We start from the raw sequence: 15,824 nt of genomic DNA, 5'->3' as shown, positions 1-15,824 counted from the left end.
GCTGCTCTTATCCTTCTCCATGGGGGTTGCAGAGGAGGGAGGCACAACTTTCGAGTCATAACATCTCACCCATTGCTGCAAAGCAAAATGACTGAAGAAGAGAACAATATCCCTAGAATCCCAACGCTAAGGGGAAATTGACTAACTCTTACAGCGCAATTTAACCTCAGGCAGCCGTCCTATACCTTAGAGATGACCGAGAGGCAGCTTGGAGCCTGTCGTGAAGGTGAGTGAGTGCCTTTAAATTTGCTTACCTTTCACCGGGAGCAGGGTTTGAGGGAATATCAGGTAAGCTCTTCGTTTCTTTTTCTTCTTGTTTTTTTTAAATCTAGAGGTGATGTCAGGGAAGGCAGTACAATGCTTCTCCTGCAGAATGTTTGAGGTGAGGGACGCCGTCAGTGTCCCTGCTGATTTCATCTGTGGGAAGTGCACCCAACTCCAGCTCCTCAAAAACCGTGTTAGGGACCTGGAGCTTGAACTGGATGAACTTCGGATCATTCGGGAGGCAGAGGGGGTCATAGATAGGAGCTTCAGGGAAGTAGTTACACCAAAGACTGGAGATAGATGGGTAACTGTAAGAGGGACTGGGAAGAAGCAGTCTGTGCAGGGACCCTAAGCCATGGGGTACGGGCCTCTGGCACGGAGTCTGTCCCTGTTGCTCAGAAGGGAAGGGGGGAAAGGAGTAGAACATTAGTAATTGGGGACTCAATAGTCAGGGGCACAGATAGGAGATTTTGTGGGAGCGAGAGAGACTCACGTTTGGTATGTTGCCTCCCAGGTGCAAGGGTACGTGATGTCTCGGATCGTGTTTTCCGGGTCCTTAAGGGGGAGGGGGAGCAGCCCCAAGTCGTAGTCCACATTGGCACTAACGACATAGGTAGGAAAGGGGACAAGCATGTCAGGCAGGCCTTTAGGGAGCTAGGATGGAAGCTCAGAGCGAGAACAAACAGAGTTGTTATCTCTGGGTTGTTGCCCGTGCCACGTGATAGTGAGATGAGGAATAGGGAGAGAGAGCAATTAAACACGTGGCTACAGGGATGATGCAGGTGGTAGGGATTCAGATTTCTGGATAACTGGGGCTCTTTCTGGGGAAGGTGGGACCTCTATAGACAGGATGGTCTACATCTGAACCTGAGGGGCACCAATATCCTGGGGGGAGATTTGTTAGTGCTCTTTGGGGGGGTTTAAACTAATTCAGCAGGGGCATGGGAACCTGGATTGTAGTTTTGGGGTACGGGAGATTGAGAGTATAGAGGTCAGGAGCACAGATTTGACTTCGCAGGAGGGTGCCAGTGTTCAGGTAGGTGGTTTGAAGTGTGTCTACTTCAATGCCAGGAGTATACGAAATAAGGTAGGGGAACTGGCAGCATGGGTTGGTACCTGGGACTTTGATGTTGTGGCCATTTCAGAGACATGGATAGAGCAGTGACAGGAATGGTTGTTGCAGGTTCCGGGGTTTAGGTGTTTTAGTAAGGTCAGAGAAGGGGGCAAAAGAGGGGGAGGTGTGGCGCTGCTTGTCAAGGACAGTATTACAGTGGCGGAAAGGATGCTAGATGGGGACTCTTCTTCCGAGGTAATATGGGCTGAGGTTAGAAACAGGAAAGGAGAGGTCACCCTGTTGGGAGTTTTCTATAGGCCACCTAATAGTTCTAGGGATGTAGAGGAAAGGATGGCGAAGATGATTCTGGAAAAGAGCGAAAGTAACAGGGTAGTTGTTATGGGAGACTTTAACTTTCCAAATATTGACTGGAAATGATATAGTTCGAGTACATTAGATGGGTCGTTCTTTGTACAATGTGTGCAGGAGGGTTTCCTGACACAATATGTTGACAGGCCAACAAGAGGCAAGGCCACATTGGATTTGGTTTTGGGTAATGAACCAGGCCAGGTGTTAGATCTGGAGGTAGGTGAGCACTTTGGAAACAGTGACCACAATTCGGTGACCTTTACGTTAGTGATGGAAAGGGATAAGTATACCCCGCAGGGCAAGAGTTATAGCTGGGGGAAGGGCAATTATGATGCTATTAGACATGACTTAGGATGTGTAGGTTGGAGAAGTAGGCTGCAAGGGTTGGGCACACTGGATATGTGGAGCTTGTTCAAGGAACAGCTATTGCATGTTCTTGATAAGTACGTACCAGTCAGGCAGGGAGGAAGGGGTCGAGCGAGGGAACCGTAGTTTACCAAAGAAGTGGAATCTCTTGTTAAGAGGAAGAAGGAGGCCTATGTGAAGATGAGGCGTGAAGTTTCAGTTGGGGCGCTTGATAGTTACAAGGAAGCGAGGAAGGATCTAAAGAGAGAGCTAAGACGAGCAAGGAGGGGACATGAGAAGTCTTTGGCAGGTAGGATCAAGGAAAACCCAAAAGCTTTCTATAGGTATGTCAGGAATAAAAGAATGACTAGGGTAAGAGTAGGGCCAGTCAAGGACAGTGGTGGGAAGTTGTGTGTGGAGGCTGAGGAGATAAGCGAGATACTAAATGAATACTTTTCGTCAGTATTCACTCAGGAAAAAGATAATATTGTGGAGGAGAATGCTGAGACCCAGGCTATTAGAATAGATGGCATTGAGGTGCGTAGGGAAGAAGTGTTGGCAATTCTGGACAAGGTGAAAATAGATAAGTCCCCGGGGCCTGATGGGATTTATCCTAGGATTCTCTGGGAAGCCAGGGAAGAGATTGCTGAGCCTTTGGCTTTGATTTTTAGGTCATCATTGGCTACAGGAATAGTGCCAGAGGACTGGAGGATAGCAAATGTGGTCCCTTTGTTCAAGAAGGGGAGTAGAGATAACCCCGGTAACTATAGGCCAGTGAGCTTAACGTCTGTGGTGGGTAAAGTCTTGGAGAGGATTATAAAAGATACAATTTATAATCATGATTAGGGATGGTCAGCATGGTTTTGTGAAGGGTAGGTCATGCCTCACAAACCTTATCGAGTTCTTTGAGAAGGTGACTGAACAGGTAGACGAAGGTAGAGCAGTTGATGTGGTGTATTGGATTTCAGTAAAGCGTTTGATAAGGTTCCCCACGGTCGGCTATTGCAGAAAATACAGAGGCTGGGGATTGAGGGTGATTTAGAGATGTGGATCAGAAATTGGCTAGTTGAAAGAAGACAGAGAGTGGTAATTGATGGGAAATGTTCAGAATGGAGTTCAGTTACGAGTGGCGTACCACAAGGATCTGTTCTGGGGCCGTTGCTGTTTGTCATTTTTATAAATGACCTAGAGGAGGGCGCAGAAGGATGGGTGAGTAAATTTGCAGACGACACTAAAGTCGGTGGAGTTGTAGACAGTGCGGAAGGATGTTGCAGGTTACAGAGGGACATAGATAAGCTGCAGACCTGGGCTGAGAGGTGGCAAATGGAGTTTAATGTGGAGAAGTGTGAGGTGATTCACTTTGGAAAGAATAACAGGAATGCGGAATATTTGGCTAATGGTAAAATTCTTGGTAGTGTGGATGAGCAAAGGGCTCTCGGTGTCCATGTACATAGATCCCTGAAAGTTGCCACCCAGGTTGATAGGGTTGTGAAGAAGGCCTATGGTGTGTTGGCCTTTATTGGTAGAGGGATTGAGTTCCGGTGCCATGAGGTCATGTTGCAGTTGTACAAAACTCTAGTACGGCCGCATTTGGAGTATTGCGCACAGTTCTGGTCGCCTCATTATAGGAAGGACATGGAAGCTTTGGAACGGGTGCAGAGGAGATTTACCAGGATGTTGCCTGGTATGGAGGGAAAATCTTATGAGGAAAGGCGGACTTGAGGTTGTTTTCGTTAGAGAGAAGAAGGTTAAGAGGTGACTTAATAGAGGCATACAAAATGATCAGAGGGTTAGATAGGGTGGACAGCGAGAGCCTTCTCCCGCGGATGGAGGTGGCTAGCACGAGGGGACATAGCCTTAAAATTGAGGGGTAATAGATATAGGACAGAGGTCAGAGGTGGGTTTTTTACGCAAAGAGTGGTGAGGCCGTGGAATGCCCTACCTGCAACAGTAGTGAACTCGCCAACATTGAGGGCATTTAAAAGTTTATTGGATGAGGGCATAGTGTAGGTTAGATGGCCTTTAGTTTTTTTCCATGTCGGTGCAACATCGAGGGCCGAAGGGCCTGTACTGCGCTGTATCGTTCTATGTTCTAAAGATAAAGAGGTCAGTGAATAGCTCTAGAACGGGCGCAACTACGTTTTCTATAGGTTTTTTGGTGATATTTAATGAAATATTTACGTGGGGCTTTGGGGCATACAATCAAGATTTGCCCCGGGCATCACCAGACCTCTGCACGCCACTGAGTTAGCTTGCATTGAAGAGAGCCTCAGTTCCAATCAAGCAGGCAGAATGAGATGTGGCTTCGCAAAGATTCCAGACTTCACCATGGTGCAGGATTCCATTGACTACCAGAACTGAAAAGGATTCCCCTTCCTTAACATCTAGCTGGTATATGAGCATAAGAACATAAGAACTAGGAGCAGGAGTAGGCCATCTGGCCCCTCGAGCCTGCTCCGCCATTCAATTAGATCATGGCTGATCTTTTGTGGACTCAGCTCCACTTTCCGGCCCGAACACCATAACCCTTAATCCCTTTTTTCTTCAAAAAACTATCTATCTTTACCTTAAAAACATGTAATGAAGGAGCCTCAACTGCTTCACTGGGCAAGGAATTCCATAGATTCACAACCCTTTGGGTGAAGAAGTTCCTCCTAAACTCAGTCCTAAATCTACTTCCCCTTATTTTGAGGCTATGCCCCCTAGTTCTGCTGTCACCTGCCAGTGGAAACAACCTGCCCGCATCTATCCTATCTATTCCCTTCATAATTTTAAATGTTTCTATAAGATCCCCCCTCATCCTTCTAAATTCCAACGAGTACAGTCCCAGTCTACTCAACCTCTCCTCATAATCCAACCCCTTCAGCTCTGGGATTAACCTAGTGAATCTCCTCTGCACACCCTCCAGCGCCAGTACGTCCTTTCTCAAGTAAGGAGACCAAAACTGAACACAATACTCCAGGTGTGGCCGCACTAACACCTTATACAATTGCAACATAACCTCCCTAGTCTTAAACTCCATCCCTCTAGCAATGAAGGACAAAATTCCATTTGCCTTCTTAATCACCTGTTGCACTTGTAAACCAACCTTCTGTGACTCATGCACTAGCACACCCAAGTCTCTCTGAACAGCGGCATGTTTTAATATTTTATCGTTTAAATAATAATCCCGTTTGCTGTTATTCCTACCAAAATGGATAACCTCACATTTGTCAACATTGTATTCCATCTGCCAGACTCGAGCCCATTCACTTAACCTATCCAAATCCCTCTGCAGTCTTCCAGTATCCTCTGCACTTTTCGCTTTACCACTCATCTTAGTGTCATCTGTAAACTTGGACACATTGCCCTTGGTTCCCAACTCCAAATCATCTATGTAAATTGTGAACAATTGTGGGCCCAACACGGATCCCTGAGGGACACCACTAGCTACTGATTGCCAACCAGAGAAACACCCATTTATCCCAACTCTTTGCTTTCTATTAATTAACCAATCCTCTGTCCACTACTTTACCCTTAATGCCATGCATCTTTATCTTATGCAGCAACCTTTTGTGTGGCACCTTGTCAAAGGCTTTCTGGAAATCCTGATATACCACATCCATCGGCTCCCCGTTATCTACTGCACTGGTAATGTCCTCAAAAAATTCCACTAAATTAGTTAGGCATGACCTGCCTTTAACGAACCCATGCTGCGTCTGCCCAATGGGACAATTTCTATCCAGATGCCTCGCAATTTCTTCCTTGATGATAGATTCCAGCATCTTCCCTATTACCGAAGTTAAACTCACTGGCCTATAATTTCCTGCTTTCTGCCTACCTCCTTTTTTAAACAGTGGCGTCACGTTTGCTAATTTCCAATCCACCGGGACCACCCCAGAGTCTAGTGAATTTCGGTAAATTATCACTAGTGCATCTGCAATTTCCCTAGCCATCTCTTTTAGCACTCTGGGATGCATTCCATCAGGGCCAGGAGACTTGTCTACCTTTAGCCCCATTAGCTTGCCCATCACTCCCTCCTTAGTGATAACAATAAAGCAATAGATCAAAAGCAGTAAACCATACAAGTCAATGCCTGGGACTGAATTCTCTGTTGATCACAGACAGTACAGGAGTTCCTGATGCAGCGGAGAATCCAGCATCAGAGAAAAAACAGAATCAGCGCCGGCTCTTTCCGATGCTCTGGTCCTCCACTGGCAGCAGCAAAAGGTTCACGTCCCGGACCAGTGGGAGGATGAAAACGGGTCAAAATTACCCGTTTGCATTCTATTAACGGGCTGGATACTGGGGGCTGGATTCTCCTTTGGCGGGATCCTTTGCTCTGCCGGGAGCGCACTCACAACTGAGGATTTACCGACGGCATGGGAGCGCCCACAATGGGAAACCCCATTGGTCAGTTGCCGGGATAGAGGATCTCACTGTTGGCAAGGTGCCACACCAGACAACGGGTGCGGTGGGATGGAGAACAATGCTCCGGATTCTCCATGCCTCTGTGAGCTGGGCCAGGATTCACGTGAATTGGTACAAGTATTAGCCAGCGTGGCTCTGGCGCGGTGGACCTCGCAGTGGGTCCAAGCATTTAAGGTACGAACCCCTAAAATGCATCGGAGGGGCCTCCTCAATGAACAATGCAAATCCTACACCCCCAACCCTCCAGCTTCCACCACCAGACCTCCCACCAGAGACCCCGACCAGATGGCCCCCATCAGAGACCCTCCAATCAGAGAACCCCCCATCATACCACTCCACCAGACTTCCCCAACAGAGACCCCATCGCACTACCCCAACCAGAGATGCCCCCATAACAAGGAATGCCGCATAGCAGAGAACCCTCCATAGCAGGGAACTTCCCATGACAAGGAATCCCCCATGACAAGGAATGTCCCATTGCAGGGAACCCCCATATCAAAGAATACCCCTTAACAGGGAAGCCCCCATATCAGAGAACCTCCCCATAACAAGGACACCCCATAACAAGAACCCCCCCATATCAGAGAACCCCCCATTAAAGGGAGCCCCGCATAACAGGAAGCCACCCCCCACCCAGCAGAGAGCACCCCCATACTAGAGAACCCGCCCCATAGCAGAGAAACGTATCCTCCCCCCAGCAGTCACATCTGCTTGAAAGCTGAAGAGTAGTCCAGACAGAAACAGTGAAAAAAACCACTGCTTTCATACTTAAATCTTCATTACACCTGCTGCCTGTCATAATATCCACTCATGTATATAATGAGATGCAGACAGGCAGTGATTGGTCACACAGGATGACCAATGAACACACAACACAGAACAACCAATCACCAGACAGGACACCACCACTATGAAGCCCACAGGGCATTAAGACTCCCGCTCTCTCGGGACCCAGATACTGAGACAGTCAGTGTGCACAGGTTAGTGGGCACTATTACCATGCGGTAGCTAGTAAGTCTGGTCGAGCCAGTAAGAGGTCATCAGTAGGATTAGTAGAGTGTCAACCCACAGCTGAACATGTACAGCAGTCCATAGTTAAATAAAACAGTGTTGGATCATCTCTGGTGTCAGACGTTTGTTTCTAGCTTCCCTGCATCCAGTTGCAGTCAACGTCGAACCAACCTGCCGAACACATCACTGCCTCAGACAGATATCTAAAAAGCAGAAGCTGTAACGTAATAGAAACCACATCACAAGATTTTAAACCCCTCAGATCCTTTGATCATAGAGGGACATAAGAGAGGCAATGAGGGACGTGGCTCACTTACTCAGGGGCATGTCCCAGGCACAGAGTTCCATGGTTGAGGGTATTGGTACAATGGTTCAGACAAGGATGGGCCTCCAGGACTGGCAGGGCCAGGTGATGGTTTGACCTCTGAAGCTCACCCCTCCGTCCCATGGCCAATGAGCACCCTGAGGGAGGAGGGAGGGATGGGACCTATGCTGGTGCGTTGGAACACCACTTTTCCAAATCCATCCGCACCAGACACTGCCGCATCTGCTGGACAGCCAGCAGAGCAGAATGACACGTCATCACCTGTGACACACAGAAGTCAGTCGGGCCCATCCAGGCCCAGGCACTCCAGAGGACGGCCGCGAAGGGCAGCACAGGGCAAAGGGTGGGACAAGCAGCAGGCCGCCTCCACTCTTGATGCACTGTCTGGGGCAACACCCAGAAAGGGCGCTGGGGTACAAAAGATTAAAAGGATAGAGGAGACCTGAGGTCGATCTTAAATAGTCAGGGGAAGGGGGCACACGTTGTAATCATGCATCATTAAACACTTTTTTTCCATCAGTCCGATCTACATCTAATCTCTGCCCCACAGGTGGGAACAAAGGGCTGGGTTTTGGGCAGTGCCCAGGTTTGGGGAGGGGAGGTTGCGTCCCACATGCATACAACCTCACTGAGAAGGTGGTAGGCCATGGGAGCCACAGTGTGAGATTGCATAATGTGACAGCATCACCAGTGAATCAGTCCAATCTGTTCACCATCACCCACCCCCACTCCTCCAACATCTTGTCCCCATTCCGCAAGCAGGGATCACCAGGCGGACAGTGATATGTTAATACCAGAGTCAGACATTGTAATATAATGAGGAGCATAAGAGCTCATCTCATAGTGACTCATCATCATCCTCCGTCCCAGTTAAGAGCCGCTGATACTGCAAACCCAGTTGTGATGCTGGGATGACCCTCCAAGGGGGAAGGAGTGGCTGTGGTCTTTTGGAAGGAGTCAAAGGTTAAGGGATGAGAAGGAGTGAAAGGCTAAGGGAACGGGAAGGAGTAAAGGCAAAGGGAATCCTGGTAGGCCTGTTAGAGGTTGAAGTGTATGTAGTTTGCTGCCGGGTTCACATAGGGTATCCATCGCACCTCGGATGCATCTGTGTGTGGACTTTTGCGAGACCCACACAGGTCCCTGCTCGAACCTTGGAACAAGCTAGAGACATTGAAGTTTAGGACCACTGTCAACCTGATGGCCAATTGGAGCAGGTGTCCTTCTCCTAACCCTTGCAGTGTCAGGTGCGTCACCATCTCACACAGGTAGCGCATGGTCTCTTTGGTGAGCCGGAGTCAATGGTGACATGCGTGGTCTGGCAGATCCTAGAAGGACAAGCGTCGATGGAATAAATGTTGCCCGATGCGGCAGCGCCTTCGCACCTCCTTCTCAGCCAGGTGTACGGCCAGCACCTGAGCCTCACTAGCTGGCCCCTACTGTTCTGGGACAGACCTAGGTAAGCATTCCCTTGACCATCCAAAGCCACCAAACTGCATGGCCACCCTGAGATGTATGCTGTGTCACCCTCAACATTTTGCCAGTCAATGGAAAGCGGTTAGGCTGTTCCTCACTTGCACATGTATTGTCATTTTACCATTGTTGCTGGGCCAATGCCCTAGACTTCCCTATCTCCTATCTAATACCATCACGACCAGCATAAGGACTGCAGAAATTCACCACCTCTACGAAACAAGGAATGGGCAAGAGATAGTCTTGTTGAAGCTTAAGATAGACAGATAGATCGAACATACAGTGCAGAAGAAGGCCATTTGGCCTATCGAGTCTGCACCGACCCACTTAAGACCTCACTTCCACCCTATCCCCGTAACCCACTAACCCCTCCTAACCTTTTATTTGGTCATTAAGGGCAATTTATCATGGTCAATCCACCTAACCTGCACGTCTTTGGACATAAATGTTTTTAAAAATCCAGTGGTATATAAGGGATTTTAGCTTAGTCATTTGCCTTGAAGTAGTAGTTTTGACGGTCGGCCTTTATTCCAGGATATAGTCTGAATTTTCTTTAATTAGCTGTTTAAAGCTATTTTTATGAGCTTTTCTAGAGTGCATGTATGGAATTTAAAAAAAAATAAAGACAAGAGTTTTAAGTTACATTTATGGCTGCTGTCTTGGAGTTGAAAGTAAGAGCGACTGACAACAGTGATACTTAAAATTAGAAGCCACAACTCCAATGTTCCAACAACAATGGACTTCACTGCTCTCCAGTTTACTACAACAGTATCCTCAGTGGGGCAGATGGTGGTGTAATGGTCATATGACTGGAAAAGTAATCCAGAAGCCCAGGCCAATGCACTGGGAACTCAGTTTCAAATCTCACCACAGCAGCTGGTAGAACTTAAAATAATTCAATAACATAATCTGGAACTGGAAAGTTAGTTTCGGTAACGCTGTCCATGAAACTATCATTTATTGTCCGAAAAACCTATCTGTGTCTCTAATGTCCTTCAGGAATGAAGTTTGCCATCCTCACCTGGACTGGCTTATATGTGACTCTAGGTCCACAGAAATGCCTCTTGACTGCCGAGCAAGCTAGTCAGATTTAGGGATGGTCAACAAATGCTGGCTTTGCTAGTGTTGTCTTCATCCATAAAAAAGTAATTAAAATTGCTTCCCTTTGTATTCTCATGCTCTGCGCATAATGTAATAAATATGTTTATGCGTGATATTGAAAGAGATTTCTGTATTTCACTGTTTTCATTTCTGGATAACCAGTTGGTGAAGGATAGTGCTAGATCAAACCGTAATTCAGTCTTACATTCTTTACAGAGTTAAGAATTGCAAGCTCCTAACTCAACCACACCATAGTTCCAATGTGTTGCTTTATATGTCCAAAGATGTACAGGTTAGGTGGGGTTATGAGACAGGGTGGAGGTGTGGGCCGAGACAGGGTGGCTTTTGGTGGGTCGGTGCAGACCTGATGGGCCGAGTCTTATGCACTGCAGGAATTCTATGGATGCCACGTGCTTAAGTGACACTACTATGATTCAGTTGGTGTTATAACTGGACAGGAAGATCCCAGATGGAACACTGACTCAAAAGATCACAACTTTTTAAATATAATAGTAAGAAGTCTTACAACACCAGGTTAAAGTCCAACAGGTTTGTTTCAAACACGAGCTTTCGGAGCACGGCTCCTTCCTCAGGTGAAGAAGGAGCCGTGCTCCGAAAGCTCGTGTTTGAAACAAACCTGTTGGACTTTAACCTGGTGTTGTAAGACTTCTTACTGTGCTCACCCCAGTCCAACGCCGGCATCTCCACATCATGGCTTTTAAATATAAGACATGGAGAAACAGAGTCTCAGGATCGTTACTTACTTTCAACTTACTTTTTGAGAACAAAAAGCATGTATTAAGCATAAAAAAAGTGGACTTTACCCCCCACCCCGGTTAACAATTACACACAGGTTTTAGGATTAACATGGATTACAAAGTACACCTTAATCTACAATGGTCTCAGCCGGAATGTGGCGACTCGGGACTTTTCACAGTAACTTCATTGTGCTGTTAATGTAAGCCTACTTGTGACAATAAAAATTATTATTATAAGACAAAGCCCCTTTTAAACACACAAGATGACTGTGGTAAAATACAATTCTCTCTGAACCCAAGTGAATATCTGTAGATTTCCCCTCAATATCCCCCCAGATGATTCTTATACTGTGGGCCACCCTGTCTCACTGAACACCGGCTTCCACACGAGGAATTTTAAATACCGCTTTCAAAAGTCACATTCTCAAATCTTTTAAATTATGCTTTCCCTCGACTGCTTCCATCAAGGTTTCACTTTCAAGTTTTACACCTCTTCCTTCAGGTTTCCTCTGTCTTAAGGCTTTTACACAAACTCTGAGGCCCAACCATCGATTTCCACAATTATTTCAAATAACGTCTCCCAAAATGCAATAATTTCTCACAAACCTTAGCACTACTGCAGATATCATCCTGGCCTCTCACAATCCAATGCTTTTTCAACTCAGTGACTTTACTGAACATTAATCTGTTCTGGTTCCCAGTTTCTTCTATTCTGTTACTTCCAGGTTTATTTGAAATTTGTCTTAATTTCTCTAGTTTTCCTAACTAGCTTGACTTTCGATTTCCAGCATCTGTCCTCTTATCCATTACTCTATAGTATGCTTTGTCTTCTAGCAAGGCTGAGAGAGATGTTCCCTCTTAGCCTTCTGAAACCAACTGCTTCTCGCAGAGCTGTGTGAGCTGCCTTCTATCTCTCTACACATCACCAACTGCTCTCATAGAATTTACAGGAGGTTATTCAGTTCATCAAGTCTGCACTGGCCCTTTGGAAAGAGCACCCTACTCAAGCCCATGCCTCCACCCTATCCGCGTAACCCAGTAACTCCACCTAACTTTTTTGGACACTAAGGGGCAATTTAGCATGGCCAGTCCACCTAACCTGCACATCTTTGGACTATGGGAGGAAACCAGAGCACCTGGAGGAAACCCATGCAGACATGGGGAGGAAATGCAAACTCCACACAGTCACCGAGGCCGGAATTGAACCCGGGTCCTTGGAGTTGTGATGCAGCAGTGCTAACCACTGTGCCACTGTGTCACCCATTAGTTTTCAAATTAGCGAATAAAAACTGAAATACGTCTACCTTACAAGGCACCAGTTGCTGAGCACCCCCCACATGCTGATGCCTTTTATTTATTTTTCACACGTAGCCCTCCGTGACTATAGGTTATACCCTTCCGGGAACAGAAACATTAAATTAAACCCACTTAAACCTATATTTATTTCTAATGTTTACCAATACAAATATAAATCCCTGAAAACTATCTTTATTTTCTTCACAATACCTCATTTAATGCTGACCACCTGTACATTCGGAATTCTCTCTGTGTACCCGAACAGTCTCTGTAGTGTGGCAACTAGGCGATTTTTACAGTAACTTCCTTGCAGTGTTAATGTAAGCCTACTTGTGACACTAATAAAAATTATTATTATTACAATTAAACAGAATGAATATGAGCTGAACACAGTATGGGCAGTGTAGCCCGCCGTGGCACAGCGTGGCGGATAAAAGCCGGGAGACCCCGCACCCGGGATCTACCTGGTTCGCAATGCCTCGCAAGATCCATTGTGGACAGGGTCACTTTTTGGCAAATTTGCATATGAGAGCGATACAGCTAGTCTCATTCTAATGTGCAGATTCCTGTGGTACCTGAGGTTTTGGGATTCGCCTCAGAGACCTCAGGTGAATGTTGTTCAGCCCTGGTGTCCACAAGCGGGGACCAGATGGAACAGCACTCATGGGGGTCTCCCAGGGGATCGGAGGCCTCAGCTGCACGCCCTTTGGGCAGGGTGGTGCCCTGGTGCTGCTGGTGCCACCTAGGCACCCTGGTAGTGCAACCTGGGTGCCACCCTGGCACTGCCAGTTGGAATATGCACTGCCAGGTTGGCATTGTCAAGGTTCCCCAGTGTACAAACAGGGCTATGTGCAGCCTCAGCGGTGCATTCCCCGCTGAGGCCCTTGATACAATGCTAGTTGCTGAGAGTGCTGGGAAACACGTGACTAACTGCGCTCACTTTGGGACTTTGTTCTCAATTCGTTGAATCGCACCCATTGCCTATCAATAAACACTGACATTTTCAATTAAACAGATCCTTCTCCATGAGGGGGGGGACTTACCAAGTTGTGATCATTTTTTTTGGTGAAAGCTTGCTCTTTCTCCCCCTCATCTTTTGTCCAGCTGTAGGAAATCAAATAGTTCATGATGGGAGGGTGGTAGATGGTTTCTGGCCTGTTCCATGTGACGAGTAAAGCAGACCTGTTCACTGGTTGGACAGTCATATTCACTGGTGGGCTGCTGCATACTGAAAGGCAAAAATAAAAACTTAACCTGTTAGATCATAACCAAATACTCAAATCCCAGAACCTATGCTTTCCTTGCTTTTAAGGGAAAAAATACATGCCGTTCATAACACTGAAATATGTGACATGGAGCTTTCAGAATGGATTACAACCTCGGTAAAATCCTCCAGCAAAATATTTTTCACCATTTATAACAGCAGCAATATAATTTTGTGTTTAGTTAGTAGGAGGAAAGAATACAATATTAAAACACCCACATTAGAATAAAATATTTACTGCATGCCCGACACAAGATTATAAGCATTTGAAGTCCACAATTTCATATGTCAAAGTGAGGGTAAAGTATAATGTCTAGTTTTGCTGAGAATTACTCTATTTCTGTATTCTAAAGGAGCACAGAAACAGTAACATTCTCTGGGGGTCTAATCTAAACGTTCATAATGAATTATTAAGTCACTTTGAGAGATAGAAGTTAATTAGAAGAGATCTTCATATTATAAAATAACTGGCCTAGATTGTCCAATTTAACAGTCATGTGACCATTTTTGCTTTGAGTAAAGCACAAAATTAAACAATCATTAAACATTTGATGTCGTAACTGATGTGTTATGTACTCTGGGACAATACAGGCTGCAACTCGATGCAGCTTTGATCAAAAGATACACCAGACTTTGAAGTAAGTTCAATGTGATTTATTGAACCATTAGCACAGTTCTCTATCAGTTCGACTCTCCAGCTAATCTTGCTATCGTAACTCAGTCTAACTAACCAGTCTGCTTGAAGCGACGTGGTGGGTGTGGTGCTTCTGATCTGCCCCTGTCCTATTCTCTAAGTGTCGCCTGTGGAAAGAGACAGAGCATGTGGGCTCTGTCCTTTTATATGTGTTGTGTAATGCCCCCTTGTGGTAGTGTCACCTCTGGGTGTCTTGACTACCCATTGGTCGTGTCTTATTCTATGTGTTCATTAGCTGTATGTCCACATGTCATGACATCTCCGGTGCTCCCTCTAGTGTTTACTTAGTTGTAGTGTATTTATATTAACCCCTTGCGTATTTACAGTGATGCATATCACCACAGTATCTATGGCAATTAGCACCTTCCATACACTGAACAACATGTATTTTGCTCTGGAGTTTTGAAAAAATGTTTAATAAAGGAATACTGCAGGCTTATTAAGATTCCTCATTATTAATGACACTCATGACTTAATGACAAGCATACAAATTATTGCACCAAAAACAATTTAAATGTGTAGCAACGTCGCATGTCTGACAGATAAAAGATCTGCACTATAAATTCATTTTAAATAGGTTAATACAAATTAGACAATCTGTATATGCCTATGACTAGAGGATTATATTAAAAAGGTAGATTTTCTTCCCTCCCCTTGCCAGCTCATCACACATCGTGCAAGTTCTCGGCGGACAACTAGTGCTTTGGCTCCTGGCGAAATTAACACACCGTCAAGGGTCTCAGTTGTTTTATTTCTAATTTGTTTCTACCTTATAAGCAATTAAATGACTCTCTCCAAATTGAAATTGGTACCTGCGCTTGAGGAATCACAAGGCATCAATCCGTATCCTGCTGCTCCATCTTCTGCAACTCCATCTTCTGCAACTCCATTCATCAAACAACACATATAGAACTACTTTCTGGTTGTCTCAAACTGACAAACAAAGCTTGACTGCTTTGAAGTGAGATTGTCCCAGCTTCATTTCTCTGCTTGCTTGCTTCACCTGACAATTTGTGGATCTGTTGCCACCCTTTCTACAAGAGTTCCTTGTTTCGACTGCATGTATTTATTATTTGTACTGGGGTGAGAGGTGTGGAGAGGTGCATTTTAAAATTACTTTGATGCAATGGTTTTTAACAAATGAGAAGCTAAAATAGGAAAGTTCAAAAAGTGTATTTTGCAAATTAACACATTGGCATACAGTACCAGAGAACCATCAAACATGAATATTTTTGTTCGTAAAAATACTCAGCAGATGTAATGTAAAAATGGAAAATGCAACTAGTTCATAACATCTATAAACCGAAGAGCCAAGTTAACATATCTGATGTGGAACCTTCATCTGAACTGAAAACAAGTTAAGAAAGTTCTAAAATATCTCTGAAAACCATTGGAGGGAAATAGAATGGATCTTGTAACCATAAAATAAATAAATAGATTAACTGTCTGCAAACTGTTTCTTA

At 45.5% G+C, this 15,824-nt stretch overlaps 1 protein-coding gene across 2 annotated transcripts in view; it reads right to left on the bottom strand.

The window, feature by feature from the left end:
* LOC119973064 (receptor-type tyrosine-protein phosphatase gamma-like) overlaps window positions 1-15,824 on the bottom strand; it is a 1,019,600-nt gene that overhangs the window by 231,566 nt on the left and 772,210 nt on the right. For both annotated transcript variants that reach the window (XM_038810525.1, XM_038810526.1), the window contains one exon: window positions 13,447-13,631. In XM_038810525.1, the coding sequence (XP_038666453.1) occupies window positions 13,447-13,631 (185 nt within the window). The remainder of the gene's footprint in view (window positions 1-13,446; window positions 13,632-15,824) is intronic.

Source organism: Scyliorhinus canicula, chromosome 11 (assembly GCF_902713615.1).
Source record: "Scyliorhinus canicula chromosome 11, sScyCan1.1, whole genome shotgun sequence".
Taxonomy (NCBI): domain Eukaryota; kingdom Metazoa; phylum Chordata; class Chondrichthyes; order Carcharhiniformes; family Scyliorhinidae; genus Scyliorhinus; species Scyliorhinus canicula.
This window is presented reverse-complemented; position numbering and strand designations above follow the sequence as displayed.